The sequence below is a fragment of the Pipistrellus kuhlii genome, unplaced genomic scaffold (genome assembly GCF_014108245.1).
Source record: "Pipistrellus kuhlii isolate mPipKuh1 unplaced genomic scaffold, mPipKuh1.p scaffold_m20_p_2, whole genome shotgun sequence".
Lineage (NCBI taxonomy): Eukaryota > Metazoa > Chordata > Mammalia > Chiroptera > Vespertilionidae > Pipistrellus > Pipistrellus kuhlii.
Window position 1 is genome coordinate 154,378,695 of NW_023425515.1, and position 18,421 is coordinate 154,397,115.

At 39.8% G+C, this 18,421-nt stretch overlaps 1 protein-coding gene across 9 annotated transcripts in view; it reads right to left on the reverse strand.

Annotated features, from left to right (window-relative positions):
• Positions 1 to 18,421, reverse strand: part of PATJ (PATJ crumbs cell polarity complex component) — a 304,720-nt gene that overhangs the window by 61,381 nt on the left and 224,918 nt on the right. For all 9 annotated transcript variants that reach the window (XR_006742178.1, XM_036447829.2, XM_036447830.2 and 6 more), the window contains 4 exons: positions 18,259 to 18,351; positions 10,478 to 10,528; positions 6,124 to 6,238; positions 2,359 to 2,492 (listed from right to left, as the gene is read on the reverse strand). Coding sequence is in view for 8 of the 9 variants with exons in the window: in XM_036447829.2 (XP_036303722.1) it covers positions 2,359 to 2,492; positions 6,124 to 6,238; positions 10,478 to 10,528; positions 18,259 to 18,351 (393 nt within the window). In the remaining variant the exon portion in view is untranslated. The remainder of the gene's footprint in view (positions 1 to 2,358; positions 2,493 to 6,123; positions 6,239 to 10,477; positions 10,529 to 18,258; positions 18,352 to 18,421) is intronic.

Genomic DNA, 18,421 nt, shown 5'->3' on the forward strand with positions numbered 1-18,421 from the left:
AGAGGCCATAGAAGCTGAAGAAGCTGGGCAAGACATCCTATAGAAGGTAAAGAATCTTAGTGAGGGTAGTGGGGAGGGAAGAGGACAGAAAAAGAGCAATTTGAAGGGAGGGGATCTGGTCTGAGAGGCTGGATTACATAGGCAAGTTTGGGGAATGGGGTCTGCTCTGGTGCTATGTTGATGGTGTGTTACTTCCTGTCCATATTAGGAGCTAACTAGAGGGTTGGCCAAAGCATTTCTATGAATAGCTCAAAGATCAGATCCCATATAATTAGGAGGCCTTATTAAAAAATACAATGAAAAAATATAGCCTAGATCAAGTCACTTAAAGGGAAACTTAAGAGTTTACCCCTTTCCTTAATAACAGTGAATAGAGAGCTTTCCGAACCAAACAATGAGAAATGTAGAAAAGTTCGGCAACCTTAAGAAGATAAAGACCCATGAAAGGGCTGGGAGCTAAAACTGGCTGTTGAGCTAGTTTAATTAGCTGTTTCTACTTCCATCCATACTGATAGAAAAGCATCACAATATATACAGAAAGCCACATGCAGCAGTTCCTACCTACAGAGGCAAATGAAGATCACTCGGGAAATAAGTTATCCTCAACTCTGGAGAAAAGCTTTTAGCAAACTTCCATCAAATGGGAGAAGATGAAATCCTATATAATAAAAGCCTAATATGCAAATACCTGAACAGCAGAATGGCCAGTCATTATGATGTGCACTGACCACCAGGGGGCAGTCAACACAGGAGCTGCCCCCAGCCTGTAGGCCCCAGGCCAGCCAAGGCAGGTGCCATTCCTCCCCCCACCCCCATAACCCCACAGATTGGCCCTGATCACCAACCAGGTCTAGGGACCCTACCTGTGCACGGATTTTGTGCACTGGGACTCTAGTCTTTTAACAAACATTGGCCTTTAAGCACATCAGATGCTTCACTAGTAGGATGGAACAGAACATCGGGATTCTCTAGGTCAGGCCTGATAGCAGGAGAGAGAAGGGCTATGTCCAGGAAACATGGGCAAAGCATTAAGACCCAGGCTTCTGTAGCATATATTGTGTTTGGCTTGTCTAGTGCTTTAGGGGGCTAATAGCTGTTACAGAAAAACAGAATAGGACCTTCTCACCCCTTGATAGTACTAATGCAGAAACATTTTATTCCTGCCAAAAAGGAAAAAAATCACGTGATTAACCATATGATAGCTATTTTATCTGTAAATCTGGCTTATACGAATTTATTCCTTATTAAATAAAATAGGTAACAGAAATACCAAAATATTCATTTAAAAAACATATACATTAATAAGAGTAATTGTCTTTAAGGAGAGGCACTAGTTGGAGCTGGGGGTGGAGTAGAGGGCAAGCCTAGGGCAAAAGTTCAGGAGAGATATTTATTTTTTACTTCATATCCTTTTGTGTCAATTTAACTTTTTGAATATATTCCTTATTCAAATATACATGCATTGATTAATCAAATTTTGAAGAAATAAAAACCCATGATGTTATACATTTTAATGGCACTATTGATTAGTGACAATCAAAAGGTAACTAAATAATCAAAGACCTATCATCCAAGCAAAAATTAACATTCCAGACCAGTTAAAAAAAATTATGAGTAGATAAGACCATGGTGAGAATAAAGCAAAGCTAAATTGCTGGGCTAGAATTGATGTATACTTTTATCTAGCATTCCATTAAATAATAATGATAATAATAGCAATAGTTCATACCTATATTTACACTTTGTATATCCAGGCACTATCCTAAAAATTGTTATAATAGTCCTAAATGCTGCTACAATGTAGTTGATCTAATAAGCATTTATAAAAATACTAGAGGCCCAATGCATGAAAATTCATGCAAGAATGGATCTTTCTTGCTCTGGCTATGGGCACTGCCTTCACTCCAGCCTGGAGCTGCCTTTTCCCCTTCCCACATTGCCCAGAGGCCCAGAGCAGCTGGGGGTGTGTGGAATGCCTGCATTATCGCCATGGCAATGATGCAAGCATCCCACCCTGCCCCTGGCTGCTCAGTGCCTGTGTATGCAAATTAACCCAACACCTTTGTTAGGTTAATTTACATACTCACTCCTGATTGGCTGGTGGGTGTCACGAAGGTAGTCAATTACCATGTTACTATTTTATTAGGTAGATTCAGCATCCTAGCTGAAAAAAATCCTGACTTATTAAACACTGAGAAACATTTCAAAGCTGCCCAGGATATGGATACATATCCTTTTACAATTATATATTTCTCTGATACCATAAAAAACAAACTCTTCCATAAAGCGACACATGGCCATGATAAGGCTCAAGAGTAGCTCTGTAACAGTGGCTACATTTCACATGTAGAAACTTACCAAGGGTGTGTCTCTTCCTCCCACAATGCTGAGGCCAAGCCCTGAATGCCCCTTGGATATTTCAATAATCATCTCCTGGCCGGGGACAATGGGACATGTGGCAGGATCCACTGACAGGGGAGCCTGGAAACCACCTGGAGAAGGAGTGAACACGGAGTAACTGTCAAACCCCTTGCACACTTGTAGAGGACACGCTTTGCATGTGCTTACCATTTCACTCTTTTTTTGCCAAGCACCAAGGGGAGAAGGCTGGGTCATTCCTGCCCATTCACCCAGAGAGGAAACATGACATTCCTATGACACTTTTGAGATGAAAGCAATAACTAACCCCCTTCCCAAATCATCCATGTTAGCTTGAAAATTTTCAATCTTAAAATACACCATAAACTACGATGTAACTGGGAAAAAAAAGCAAATCCAATTACCTAAAAATGACCCCAAATATATACATAGTAAAAAAAAAAAAAAAAAAAAAAAGTGTTATGTAAACATAACTCAAGAATTAATTGCTGACTCTATAAATGAAAAACTTGTTAAAAGTATGTGTTATTGCTTTTTTATAAAGATTTACTTTTTGGAACCATTGTTTTAGACTTTTTTTCCCTAAAAACTAGGAGAGAAAAATTTATTGGCTAAGAAAAGATTTTTTAATATATGTTTTTATGGATTTTAGAGAGGAAGAGAGACATCAATAATGGGAGAAAATCATTGATTGGCTGCCTCCTGGATTGAGCCTGCAACCCAGGCATGTGCCCTGACCAGGAATTGAACCATGATCTCCTGGTTCATAGGTCAATGCTTAACCACTGAGCAACACTAGCCCGGCAGAAAAGATTTTTAATACCCATTTATCTAGCATAAATTCCACATATCAGCATTTTCCAGATGACTAAAGCTAACCCAATGAAAAATCAAAACAGCCAAAATGTTTTTATTGATTTTTTACAGAGAGGAAGCGAGAGAGATAGAGAGCTAGAAACATCAATGAGAGAGAAACATCAAACAGCTGTCTCCTGCACACTGCCTACTGGGGATGTGCCTGCAACCAATGTACATGCCCTTGGAATCAAACCTGGGACCTTTCAGTCTAGCACTCTATCCACTGAGCCAAACCAGTTTCAGCTTCAAGAGAGTCTTATACAAATAATAATCAGACATGTCTCTCTCTTTTTTTATATCTAAGTTTGGTCATCATGAGTATTGATTCTTCCATGTGATGTAATTTAGTAAGGGGCTAATAATAGAGGGTCCCATCTGCTGGTCACCTGCAGCTAATGCACTGGGGCCACGCTGAGATCCACAAAACTCAGTAAACTATGTGGAAACAAGGATGTACAGATTGACTACATATGGTCTGAGGACCAAGAATAACTTACATTTTTAGAAAGTTGAAAAAAAAAAAAAGAGTATTTCAAGATGCCTGAAATTATACAAAATTCAAATTTCAACACCCACAAATAAAGCTGCATTGGAACATAGCCCTGCTCCTTCATTGACACCTAGTGTGCGGCTGCTGCCACAGCACAATGGCACAGTGGAGTAGCTGCAACAGAGACCAGATGGCCCGCAAGCCTTCAGAATTTACTACCTGGCTCTTTACAGAAGAAGCTGGCTAATCCCTGGTATAAAACAAAAGGGAACAGGTGCTAGGGAAGACTGTGCGGGTTCTGCTCTGACTAAGCAATAATCATGTTCTTTGTGACAAAAGGGCACACGTTTGAATTTGAGCTCCCAAGCGGGAAACCAGTAGGTGGGTGCAACTGACACTCACTCCTCATCAGAGAAATGCTGTCACCACCACCTAAAAGGCTGTTAGAGGAATGAGATGTGTGTGAGGCAGGGTCTGGCAGATTGTAGCATTCATATATCTGCTGTTCCTAACCACATGGATTATATTAATCTAATGGTCTCTTGGTGAAGAGTGAGAAATTTAGGGACACAACCTCAGTAACAATAATAATAATAATTAAAAAAAGCTATATTCGAAGTAGAATGTTATAAACCTGATTTGTCACTTGATGTTTTTGCAGCATGTGTATTTCATACTTCATATCTCCATAACTAACAATAAAAAGAATGTACATCCATTTCATGGGTGCTTTAAAAAGTTTATGCTCCTTTGTAAATGACTAGTTTAGTCTCTTGAGTGAGAAGAGAGGGAACACATAGAGATGCTGGCGATGGCACTTCCTTCCCTCCTCCACTTTTGCCTGACACCAGCCAGTCCTGACTCAGTCTCAGTATTTATTTCTCTCATAGGATCCAGCCCAGAGCCTCATGCATATCAAGTCCCCAGTAAAGGCTAGATAAGTAGGTGACTGACTGAATACATTTCCACAGATTAAATTGTAGGATGATTAATGTCTGCTATGGAGGCATAAATATGTGATATATTTATGATCAAAACTCAATTGGTCTTCATTGCAGTCAGCAAACTTTTCCAGTAAAAGGCCAGGTAGTAAATATTTTGGGTTTTATAGGGCATATGGTCTCCGTTGCAACCACTCAACTTTATCCTTAGAGTGTGAAAACAGCCTGAGACAACATGTAAACAAATGAGTGTTCAGTAAAACTTTATTTATAGACACTGAAATGTAAATTTCACATCACTGTCATTAAATATTCTTTTGATTTTTTTCAACTCTTAAAAAATATGAAAACCATTTGTAGCTTGCAGACCATATGAAAACAGAGGGCGAGCCAAATTTGACCCGGGGTCATTTGCTGACCACATTCTTCAGGTATTTTAGTAAAAATTCAGTTCTTTAGAATAGTATCTGCATATTAAATTTTTTATGAGCTAATATTTATAAAAATATGTAAGAATAAATACCATAAGGTGCTAGTCGTGCTAAGTTCATGCAGATTTATGCTTTGCCATTGGTGACATGGTGTTGTAAATAGTCCTCCTTTTCCCTGCCTTTTACTGACTTACATTGCATAAAAGCAAAATGGAAATACTCATTATTCATTTTGAAGTTCTATTTTCAACCACCAGTCATCATAATTCAAGCCAGGAATTCAAAGAGAGAGAGAGAGAGTGAACACTAATTTCTCTAAGCACTGAAAATTATCAGTCTTCAAATAGCTTACATCAACATATGCACAGTTAACAATTTGGCCAATATGATTTTTAAAAGACATTACTCATGAAGTAAACCCAATCTTTTGGAGAGATCAGAGAGTAATTTGTAACCTTCAGATTCAATATGCAATAGGCAATCTCAGTGGTAGAGGTGAGGAGAATGGTATAGGAAGTAAAGTGACTTGGCCAAGCTCAAAGCTAAGGAAGTGGAGGGGGGGTTGCAAAGCCCCGCTTCCTGACTCCTAGTCTAGTGCTCTTTTCAGGACATCACCAGCCCTTGTTTGGTCTTTTTTTGTTTTGTTTTGTTCGTTAATCCTCACCTGAGGATATGTTTTTCCATTGATTTTTAGAGAGAATGGGAGGGAGAGGGAGGGAGGGAGGGAGGGGGAGAGAGAGAGAGAGGGAGAGAGAGAGAGAGAGAGAGAGAGAGAGAGAGAGAGAGAGAGAGAGAGAGAGAGAAACATTGATGTGAAATAAGTACATCATTTGATTTGTTGCTTGGTTGCCTCGAACACTTGTCCAAACCACCGGGCGATCAAGCCTACAATCTAGATAGTGCCTTTGATCGGAATCAAACCTGACACCCTTCAATGGCTAGTGCAATGGGCAAATGGCTAGGACAATCCCTCCCTTTTTAAAAGTGTGAGTCAATTCCATTCTGCTCAGAGAGAAAACCTTACCACAGCCCGTGAAGCCTGCATCTGTTGAATGGTATGATGGAGTTGGTGCTAAAGGTATCTCTTGTGAACTGAAGGAGACTTTTGTCGAATATTTTTGTTGTTTCTGGCTGACAGCCTACAAAAGGAAGAAAAATTTGACAAATATCAAAGAGGAGAGACTTTAAAATTGGTGTATTGTTACCTAAACAATAGTACATTCCAATAACGTCTTTTAAGAATTTAGAGTAGGAGAAGGGGCAAGAGGAAGTTAGGATGACTTCTATCCCATTCCCCATGCTTCCCTACTGAACTTTATGTCTAAAATGCTTTCATGAGTAATGGATCAAAGAAGAGGAGAAGGATAAAAGTGGAAGATACTCTGTCATTGTGATCTGTAGATGAATATGGGGCTGGGAAGCAAAACCGAAATTTTAATAATTTCTCTTTATTCTGATGAAATCAATGTGAAGTCCGTAAATATGTGCTGTGCCCAATAACAAAGAATGTATGCTGCAGATGTTCTGAGCATACAGCACCACCCGTGTCTTCTGGACACATTCACAATAGTCAGTGATGCACCAGGTAGGTTAGCTGAGCAACATGGGAGGAAGGAAGGGACTACAAACATCTACTGAAGGCCTACTAAATGCCAGGTACACCAAATACATTTAGGTCACCTCGAAGAACTGTGCTTTATTTGCCTTTGGTCCCCAGCGCTTCCAAATAGTAGGGCCTCCATACATGTTTGAGGAATGAATGAAAAGTAAGCGGATAAATGCATATAGAAGAGCAAAACTGAAGTCATAGAAACTCAGAGTAGACTATGAATGAGTAATTCCATGAAAAAACATGTGAGCTTTAGAAAATTAACCTGTGATTCTGGATTATTATTGATGATACTACCAATGAATATTAGTATCGGGGAACTAAGAAAAACCAAAAGGACTCCATGCTTGCTTAACAGGCAGTTAAGAAATATAGGTAGTGACCTGACCTGCCTTCTGGATCTGTAGTTAGCCAGGGTACCCATCCCCAGCTGGAAGATCCTGGTGGAGGCAGTGAAGCACCAGGCTGTCCCTGGAGTCTAGAAATAGGATCAAGGTAACTGCTCCAGAATGGTAACACCTCAAGATTTGTCAGTGGAAGGCAGTACCTCAGTACAAGCTTGTGGAGTGTGCAACAATACCACCCTGTCTATCTGTATTGTGCTTTCCAGTTTTCAAAAAACACTTTTACATCCATGAATTCATTTAATCAGGACAACAACCTTGAAAGTTAGATGATATTATTCTCTTTTCCAGAGAAAGAAAAATAAGACACAAATGTCAAGTAACATTTTAAAATCACACAGCTAATTAGAGGAAGAGATAGGACTTAAAGTCAGTAATGAAGAACATTATAAGTTTATCAAACAGCTGCTAGGCAAAAACTGAACAGATGTTCATATTTCTCCTGTAGTTTTTCTATCACCATCATTTAATAATAGCTGCATACTTATAAAAAGACTTATTCAAATGCAGATTTTCAATACTTTTAAAAAGAGGGACTTGGCTGGCGTGGCTCAGTGGTTGAGCATAAACTTATGAACCAGTAGATCACGGTTCAATTCCTGATCAGGGCACATGACCGAGTTGCAGGCTCAATCCCCAGTGTGGGGCATTCAGGAGACAGCTGATCAATGATCCTCACTCATCGTTGATGTTTCTATCTCTCTCTCCCTCTTCCTTTCTCTCTGGAATCAATAAATACATATTAAAAAAATAAAGGGAAGGAAGTGGAAGAATGATAAATAAGGGGTTACTATAAGAACACTGAACAATAGAAGCAACTAGATGTCTGATTACTCTAAAAACCACCTTTCCCAGACTCCTTGACATTAGCTGTGTCCACAGAGGAAGTCCTGGTCAATGGGATGTAAATAGACATGAACTACATAATTTTCATATCATTCTCTTAAGGAGAAGCATCATACTTTCCCCTTCTCCCTAGCTAGAAAGTGGATAGAATGGTACTACCTGGAGTGGCCACTTTAGACCCATAATTGGATGCCATGTTTTGACGATTCCAATAGTCAAATAAGAATGGTATAGTAATCATATGAGAGGTGCTTGGATGCCTGTCACCATGGGAACACCTTATCACTTGAAAATGATCATATCCTGACTTACGTAAAAGAGGAACTTCTTGCTGTGAAGGAGCCTAAATCTTAACTCATATGGTATTTACATCTAACTTCTGATTTATATCATCTCATGAAAGAACATCGATAACAAAGGTGAATGTAAGGTGCAGAGTTCTTTTATGAAAAAAATCATGTGAGTTTTAAAACAGGAAAGCACAAGAGATAGCACGCACTACAGCATGACTTTTATAAATAGCAAGGAATGTATGTTCCTCACCTTTCTATCCCCATTCCATGTAACATCCCCTTTCATTGTGCATAACAGGTTTCCAATACATACTGGTAGAATTGAATTCAATTAAGAAAAAACAAAAAACAAAAAAACCCACAGGAAACAGTCCATAGAAAGCAAGGAAAACATCCAAACAAGTATATTTAGAAGCAGACCTCTTGTTGGTAGGTGTGGCGATGGATGAACCATATGCTCCTGGGACTCACCTACTGACACAAAACCAAACTGCCAAGGATGAAAGGTCCAAAAGATTGGATTTGCTGTTGAATGTTACTATATTCAAATATGAGAGCAGGAATGGACTTAAAAGCCATCCAACCTATCTAAATCAGTACTTCATAATGGGAACTGCTCGGGAGCTTTTAAAATTTATAAATACTGGAATCCCCAAATGATTTGGTGCCCAGGGATGTGGAGCCCAAGCAGAGTTTTTTTCTTTCTTTCCATTTTTTTTTTAAGTTGAGAGACTTATTTCTTAAAGTTCAACCATAGATTTTTAACCCAGAATAAATAGGTTTCTAAGAAGAAATTCTGAAAACTATAAAACCAACGGTAATTGTATCAAAATTATACTTATCGGTATTTTTCTGGGGAAAGGGTCTACACTTCATCAGGTCTTCATAATAGAGAAAAAATTTATAACTTGAAAGAATATCTGAATTGCTACGTTTGTTGGTGGCCACAGGCAAGTCACTTAATCTCCTTACCCCCAACTTCCTCATCTATAAATTGGTGGCGATACTGCCATACTTTGCCAGGTTCTTTTGAAGATTAAAGAGAAAACTACATAAATAAGTCTAACACTGTGCCAGGAACTTAGGAATTCAGTTAATAATAGCTATGAATTTCTTTTATGTCCTTTGATAATATATTAATAAACTATCAGCCAGCTTCTGATGGAAAACCTTCAGGGATGGAAAATTCCACTTCCACAAGGAAGCTCATTCCGGCTTGGCACAGCTCGGCCGTTTGGGAAGTTCTTTGTAATGAGCTGATGGGCTCACTGCAGATGTTGCCCACTGATCTCTGGGCCGGTTCTCTTCTGCAGCCACAGAAAAGGCTTGTAATCACTTTCCCAAAGGATAATGCCTTAAAAGTGCTTGTTTTTCAGCAAGAAGAAGAAAGGCCAGCTGTAAAATTGGAGATGTTTGATCTGTGCCTTGAGCTAGGTGGCAGTAAATAAAGTCTTAACACATAAACAGTATTTGCAAATACATAAAGTAAAAAAATGTGATTCTATACTTTAAAAAAATAATTGCTTACAGGTTTTCAGTTGAACTGAGTTTGGTTATTTGTAAGGTTCCCCCCCCCCCCCCCCCCCATATACCTATTTGTTTTTATTTAGGTTTTTAGCATATGGTTTTGGAGGATTTTTCAAAGGCATTTTTTTTGGGCAAGATTTGAAATATCACATATTTTCTGTAAGCTCCAGTAATCCAAAGTTTCTTAAACATAAAAATAATTAATATAGCAATAATGTAAATTTTAGTAGCACAAAAGTATAAACTAGCACACAGACATGAGAATCGGGACTTAAACAAGAAAATACTCAATAGCAACAAAGGACACACATTTGACAGAAGTTTATAGTTTTTAAGAGAAAGTGAAACTCAAACTACAAGGAATACTAAAGGTTATAAAATGACAAGTTCTCTCATTTCACATTTTTATTTATGACATCATGTAAGACACAGTGTAAGTGTGTTTTGGGGCACGCCTCACTTTTAAACACCTCCTTGGTGTGTAGGTCCCGGGAGATGCACAGGGGATATTTCCACACACCTTGTACAGAATCGGTGACACAGTTGTGGGTTGATTTCTAGGTTGTAAGCCATACTATCTATAACTTCCTGTCGAGTAAGAAAGGTGGGATTTCATTGCAACCACTTCCTTTTCTCCGGGAATCTGTTTATAATGCACATCACCCCTATGGAGCAAAACCTGAAGTGAAAGTTACGTACATTCTCGGCTGGGCACTCCATCGCCTTCTGTGGATCTGCCACCACGTCTTCCTGAAAGTGAAAGATACCAGCAGTGAGCAGCACTGGAGGGCTCAAGTGTTCTTTTTAAATTTGGGTGTCAAGCACCGTTTAACAGGGCTTCATTCTCCTACAAAAATGACCAACACACAGTGCATAAAAGTTCTATTCATCCATCTGGACTAAGCCTTGGAGATAAAAGCAAGCTTGTCATTTCCAAAGACGTCCTCCCTTTCAGATCTGTCAGGCAGTAAGCCAATCAGATATCCATGGTGGTTATTTCAACCATTTTTTTTTTCTTATTCTATCACAGCAGTAATCCCTAGAGTCCAAATCTTGATATTAGAACCCCAACCCCCTAAGACATCCGATTAGAGGCAAAACAAACAAACAAACAAACAAACAACACAACACAACACAAAACATTCATTGAAGACACTGGGAGATACAAAGATAAGTTAGTCCTGAACCCCATGGAGGAGTGCAGAGTCCAGACTTAGAAGAGAAGAAAATTATCATAACTTATGGGAAACTGATGCATAGCTAAAGGGAAATGAATTGAAATAAATAATGACAATGATAAGTGGACAAGGCTGTTTATGTCAGCCTCCCACCATGTCTCATCCTTTTTTACAGGCAATTTTACAGGGGAAATGTTCATCTGATAGTTTTCTCTAAGGCATGGAGCCCTGCAGGGAACACGAAGAGAGACTGATCTGGACAGGAGAGAGGAAGGGTTTATTCTGGCCTTTGGCAAATATCTAAGAGAAACCTAGATGGCAGGCAGGCAAGTGATCTGAAGATGAGAAGCATAACTTCTACAGTGGGGATAGGAGTCTGTGACCTTAGTTGTCCAATTTAAGAGTTCTGCATCCGTGAGCAGGTTATATTTGACTTTTGAGAGCCTCAGCTTCCTCATTGAAAAAAAATGGGGAAAATTGGATGTTAAAAGGATTAAATGGAGCAATACAAGAAAAACACTTAGCATGGTACCTGGCAATTAACAAATATTTAATAAAGATGCTAATGATGATAACAAATGGATCAACCTATGATAAATCCACATTCCTAACACTACTATAGGGTTGCTGAAAACAATTACTCAGACAGAACACTTTCTCCTTTAGGGAATGTTGATTCTGACCCCTTACCCCTACCTCCACCCCTCATCCTAGTTTCTTTTTGGGGCATATTGACAGGTTCCCTTTCTTCAACAGGTTCCCATGAGATTTTTAATAATACAGTAGATAATGATCAGGTTACACCCAGCCATTTATCATTACTAGATTAGGTAAGAATCTCATGCCATCTCGTCAATACCCTATTGGTTTACAACCTGAGAAATTTTTATTTGTTTATTTATTTTTCTTTATTAAGGTATGACATATGTGTCATTATCCCTCCCCACTTGTGCCCTCAACCCCCCTAGTACCTGTGTCCATTGGTTATGCTTATATGCATGCAAACAGTCCTTTGGTTGATCTCTCTCCATTACCTCCACCCTCCCCTGCCTTTCCTCTGAGGTTTGACAGTCTGAACAATGCTTCTCTGTCTTTGGATCCGTTTTTGTTTATCAGTTTACAATCTGAGAGATGTAACCCCATCATGTAATATCTTGAGACCACTGCCTAGGATCCCTGGATAATTGTGACTACCCTTAGCTGTCAACTTGTAACTTACTGTTTAGGACCAGAACTATGTCTCATTTAAATTCCCTCTTATTTCCCTGAAATGGGAGAAAGAACATAGAACTTCTCCCCATAACCTTGGCCTTTTTTCTTTTATTTTTTACAACTTTGCTTTTAAACAGATTGTATGACATAAACTAAATTATAAAATTACCCCCCAATTCTTCACTGGACCCCTGGGTGATGCCATTCCACAGCATGACCAATTTATTTTATCACTATTTTTGCAACATTCATATTACATTTTTAAGTTCCTAACTCCTATACACTATACTAATATGATTGACTTTTATTTATTTATCTTATCTGTTTCTTCAGTGGAATAGAATATGAACTTCATAAAGGGCTTGTGCTGAATGAATCAAAGTTTGATAACTTAAGTCTTAATTCCCTTGAGTGGACTTTAGAGCCAGCCATGAAAGGAAGGGTACACAGGGAAAGGGATCCTTTAAAGGACCACAGTTGAAAAGAGAGGAGGAAAACATGAGAAGGTTAATAAATGGCACACTCAGGAAATTTTAGAATGGAAGTTCTAAACTGCCTAATAAATGGAAACCATTGGCGTTATTCCTTCCAGTGCTGATTGAACGGCCTTCGGAAGAGCAAAGGAGCCTGTTTGAAAATGACACGGCAGGTCTGCAAGTCTCCCTCTGTTTACCCCCAGATTAGCCAGCAGTGGGACACAGGAACCGACTTCCCCACGGAAAGAATTAAAAATGCAATTTGCATATCACATAGACATGTTATTAATTTGGTTTAATTTGCCCTCATCACTTGCACTTGTAAATGAAAGGAAAGGGTGCTGGAATAGCAGCCAAAAAAAATCTAGGTTCAGAGTCGTTTCACTACTAACTAGCAGTAGCAATCTTGAAAACCTTCATTTTTTCCCCCCCTTCTTTTTCTTTTGAAACAGTAAGAATTCAGTAACAGCTACCTGAACAAGGGGCTGTAAACAAAGTTGATTTCAACACGTGGCTGATTGAGCATCTACTCTGTGCTGGCAGTGAGAGACTAACAGAGCCCGGAACTTACGGCATTTACATGTCTGGTGAAACAGAGGTTAGAGAAATAATTATGGGAACTTTGACATTCACTCAAGGATACATATGTGAAGGAGCCTGAGAAGTGTTAGTCCCCTTCCCTTTCTCTTATCTTGTCCTAAAAAAGGTGGAAGAATGAGATGAAACAACCAGAGCTCTGAAAATCATGTGGCCCAATACACTGTCCTATTTCTTCTACTGATTACACTTGAACCTCTGGGACAAAGGATGGAGCTGGTACATGACAGCAATGATGATAATAACGACAGTCAAGTCATTTTTTCTTTCTCAAATATATTTTTTATTGATTTTTTACAGAGAGGAAAGGAGAGGGATAGAGAGCTAGAAACACTGATGAGAGAGAAACATCGACCAACTGCCTCCTGCACACCCCCCACTGGGGATGTGCCCACAACCAAGGTATATGCCCTTGATTGGAATCGAACCTGGAACCTTTCAGTCCACAGACCGATGCTCTATCCACTGAGTCAAACTGGTTTCAGTACAACAGTTAAATTTTTAAAAAATATATTTTATTGATTTTTTTACAGAGAGGAAGGGAGGGGATAGAGAGCTAGAAACATCGATGAGAGAGACTCATCAATCAGCTGCCTCTTGCACACCCCTTACTGGAGATGTGCCCACAACCAATGTACATGACCTTGACCGGAATCGAACCCGGAACCCTTCAGTCCACAGACCGACACTCTATCCACTGAGCCAAACCGGTTTCGGCAGCAGTTAAGTCTTATTGAGCCCTGACTGTGGCCGCTGAGCTTGAATGCTACACATTTCAGATGTTGATGTCCACCATAGGCCTGTGTGTTAGGTACTACTATCATCTTCATTTTAGAGGTGACGTAATCGAGGCACAGAAAGGCTAAGGTATTTGCTGAGCCAGAGCTTAACCCAGACACATCCTGTTCCAGAGCCTTTGTCCTAAACCAAGGGGTAAGTCACGTGAGAAATGGAAAGTGCTGCTCACTTCTCCCCAAGCATGCAAAAGTCTCAGGACTCCGCCTCAACACAGTGATTGCATTTTCGATTTGACATTAGGTCAGAACAAGTCATGATGCTTATTTTGAGCTTGTACGGAACAGAAACAAATGGCACTAGCCACTGCAGTGACCTCAGGTGAGTCACTTGCTTTGGATTTAAACATAAATTTAAAACTTGCTGATCTCCCAACTACTGCATCAAGGGAGCTCTTAGTGCCTTCAAAGCTGAGGTCCTGAGACATGATGACTTTGCACAGGGGACCTCTAAATAAGAAGATGGAGGAAGCAGTGTAGAAAGATCATCCCATCTCAAAACAAACGGATCAGCCAGTTCTGTGTGCATTATGTGATAATCCTCAGCACGGTACGGAGGGCTCCTCAAAAAAAATGCTTTGTGGGCCAGGCAAATTACTCTGATCAAGAGAAGCAGCTTCAGATGGGTGGACATAAAAAAGCAACCCTAGAATTGTCTACATATTACATAATAATGGGAGCATAATCATCATCACCAAAGCTCATTGACTTCTGTCCCAAAGCTAGGTAATCAAAACACCCTGTCTGTCTGGCCACAGTAATTGGTCCTAGCTGAGCCCCACAAGAACATCCTGGGGTTTTTCCAAAGTGGACCCTGGGGAAGTGAGTCAGCCTCTTTCTGGCACACGGGCTGAGGAGCGGTGGCAGCCACCCGCCCACCATGCTGAGGACGCAGGTCTGCAGCAGAACAGTCTCAAGCAGACACGCAGAGACCTCTCGGCAGCACCGGGCCTCTGATTAAAATGAAGTGGCTCCCAGAAAAGATCCATCAGGAGAACAAACTCGCAGGGGCCAGGCCTAAGGGAGCTAAATGTAGATGAAAGAAGTGCACTGAGTATAAGACAACAACTGAAGAGAGTGCTCAGCCCCCAAATATTCATATTTAATGATCAAAAACAAATTTTCCTATCAGATGAACAACAAACACAAATGGTCTACTGCCTATTTAGGTCCTTTGTAGCCTCTTAATACACTAGAAACAAGACAACAACCTTTGCCTGTGTCAGTCCCAGCTTAATTTCCAGACATTCATTAGAAAGTCCACCTGGATTAGAAAGACCATTAGCAAAAGCTGCCATGGCACTGTAACTTCCACTTTAGCATCATCAGCACTATGACTCATCTAGAGTTGGATTCAAATCCTACAGTGACCCTTATGACTTGAGTGTCTCTGTGCCTCAGTTTCCTACCTATAAAGTAGCATTAGAGACAGTCATCTAAACATGAATTAATACATTTAGATGGATGCCTTTTGGAATAAATGCTCCGAAAGCATCAGCTGCCATTATCCTCTGAAAGCTCCCTCAAGGTAAGACCTGTGTGTGCTGTTTCCTGGGATTGGACCTGTGGCCAGCACAGTGCCTGGGACACAACAGGCCTTCAATACACACTTGCCTAAGTTCTGCTCCCTTTGGAAGATAAAATAATCAACATAGGTTTTAGATGACAGGATCTTAAAATTATGTCAGCAAATAAGGTTTCCCCAGGGCAGTGAAAACTTTCCAGACTCAGAGAGCAGTCCCTGGGCACCACTATTTCTAAGAAGCTCTGGATACAGGGTCAGGGCACTGGAGACAGGCAAGAAAGTCTTGAATTCTGGGCTCTGAGCTGGGATTTTCCTCCTCTGGACCCTTTGTGGTAATTAATTAGGACAGTAAGGTGGCTTTCTCAATTTAGAAAAATCTGATAAAAGCAATAGTTTCCTTCTCGGCAAGTTGAATAACAAGTCTCCAGAGTGGCTGGGAGTGAAAGTAAACTAGGGAACATCAAAGGCATGAATCTATGTTTAAAATATGCACCTGTAGTTCTGTTGTGTTTCAGTTCATGAGATCACCTTACCTGCTCCTTGGCTCTCCATGTTATCTTTTAAAAAGTATATATATTTATATTGATTTCAGAGAGGAAGGGAGAGGGAGAGAGAGATAGAAACATCAATGATGAGAGATGCTGAGCCACGGAGACTGGGCTCTCTGTTATCTTCATTTATAATGCAGAGGGGAAGAGAATGGAAGAAAAAGCCAAAAGCTTTCCTCTTGTAGACTTTTCATAAAGGAAGTAGACTTGACTGTAAATCTACTATCCTTTTTATAATCAGGAAAGAGAAATTTATCATGTAGGCAAATCTCAGGTGATTTTCAGAAATGTAAGATATGAAGTATAACGAGCTGTGAAAAATGCGGCATATCTGAATAAACTTGAGCTCAGCCACTGGCAATTTGCATACTGTTGCAAAGGAGAGGCCAATGCTGACTCAGACACGTTCTCTCATGCGCCTACGGTAACTTCTACACTCTTGCTATAAGTGCAGTTTTCCTATTGCTACTGCATCTGAAACAGAAAATAAGTATCACACAGTGGTATCTGCTCGCAAGAATCCCGCAGCTCTTGATGGAGTGCCAACGGGAGGTAATAATAGATTTTGAGCACATAGTTCAGGGCTTTGTTTTAAAAATAAGCAGGATGGCCGAAACCGGTTTGGCTCAATGGATAGAGCGTCAGCCTGCGGAATGAAGGGTCCCTGGTTCGATCCGGTCAAGGGCATGTATTATACCTTGGTTGCGGGCACGTCCCCAATAGGGGGCGTGCAAGAGGCAGCTGATTGATGACTCTCTCTCATCTATGTTTCTAACTCTCTCTCTCTCTCTCCTTTCCTCTCTTTAAAAAATCAATAAAATATATTAAAAAAATAAATAAAAATAAGCAGGATGTACACCCGAGAATTCCAGCCTGGAAGGCCTAACAAGAAGCTTATGATCATTAGAAATGCATTTTAAATTATTTTTCCAAATCTGGATACCAGCATTTTAAAAACATTTAGGAATAATTTTTAAGCAGTCAATGTGATAAACTGAACCTGAATCAGACATCACATGGCATATTATTTTTTGCCAGGTAAATGAGGTAATATTTTAAAGTACCTACTACAGTGATAGGTACATAATGACTAGCTATTAAATAATACTGCAAACTTTTTTTCATACTGGCTGTACCACTTTCCTACCAGCAAGATGTGAGAGCTCCAATTTCACTACATCCTTGACAGTGCTTGTTATTACCTATCTTTTTCATTAGAGCCATCCTAGGAGGTGTGAACTAGAAGCTCATTCTGGTTTTGATGTGCACTTCTCGAATGGTTAACGAGGTTGAATACCTTTACATGCATTTATTGGCCATTTGTATATCTTTGGAGAATGCCTCTCTGAGAGGCAGTAGTGCAGAGTGCTTTCAGGTGCAACTGGAGCCTGGATCCAAGCATCCAGGTGATTATTTAGGCCATTTATTTAGCATGTTGGAACGCAGAGAAAAAAAAGCCCATAATTCCTTCTATTTAGAACTTGAAGTGTAACCCTGAAAGTGCTAGGCTGCTAAACACAAAGATAGATTATGAGCAAAAGCATGGGAGTCCGACCAGACAGGACCCATCTCCAGCTCTACAACATCCTCTAGCAAGTTAGTTACCATCAACCTTTGGTTTGCTCCTGTGTAAAAGAAAGTTTTCTTCATCTACATCACAAGGATCAGAAAATGCGTAGTACACATAAGTTCAATAACACTAATTAAAATATTGAACATTAGGACACAGAAAGAGAAAGAATTCTCTAAAACTGCCTCTCTCCTAATACTCTAGTCCCTGGGTGAGTTTGAGTATATCTTCCTATGAATCAATGAAATAAAATTAACTTCTCTTTCCATGCTTATAGGATTAATTCAGCACAGTCTTATGCTTAAAGATACCCAATATTAAAAAAACAAAAACAAAAAAATCTTATAAGAGTGATTGATTCTTTAGCTCCAGACAGCATAGTTAGTTCAAGTGTGAAGAAGGTGGGAGAATATGTATGCTATTCTTTGGAGTGAACAAATTGCTCATTATATGGAATAGCTCAAATTAAGATTCCTAAAGAAGCAAACGTTAACAGTTGGTCCTTTTCAAAGAGGCACAAACGTAAATAAATAATACATCGTTAAGGAGAACACTGCATGAAACCACCCAGGGTTCTCACCAATTTGGAGCTTTCACTTTCAGGCACTTGTTTAGTACCAGCTTCGAGACTGCCGTCTTCCTCACTGCTCACAGGTTCGGGGCCACTCTGATCCTAGAAGACATTGAAAAGAAAAATGGCACCGATGTCATTCTTTACTCACAGTGACCTGAGCTGTACAGAT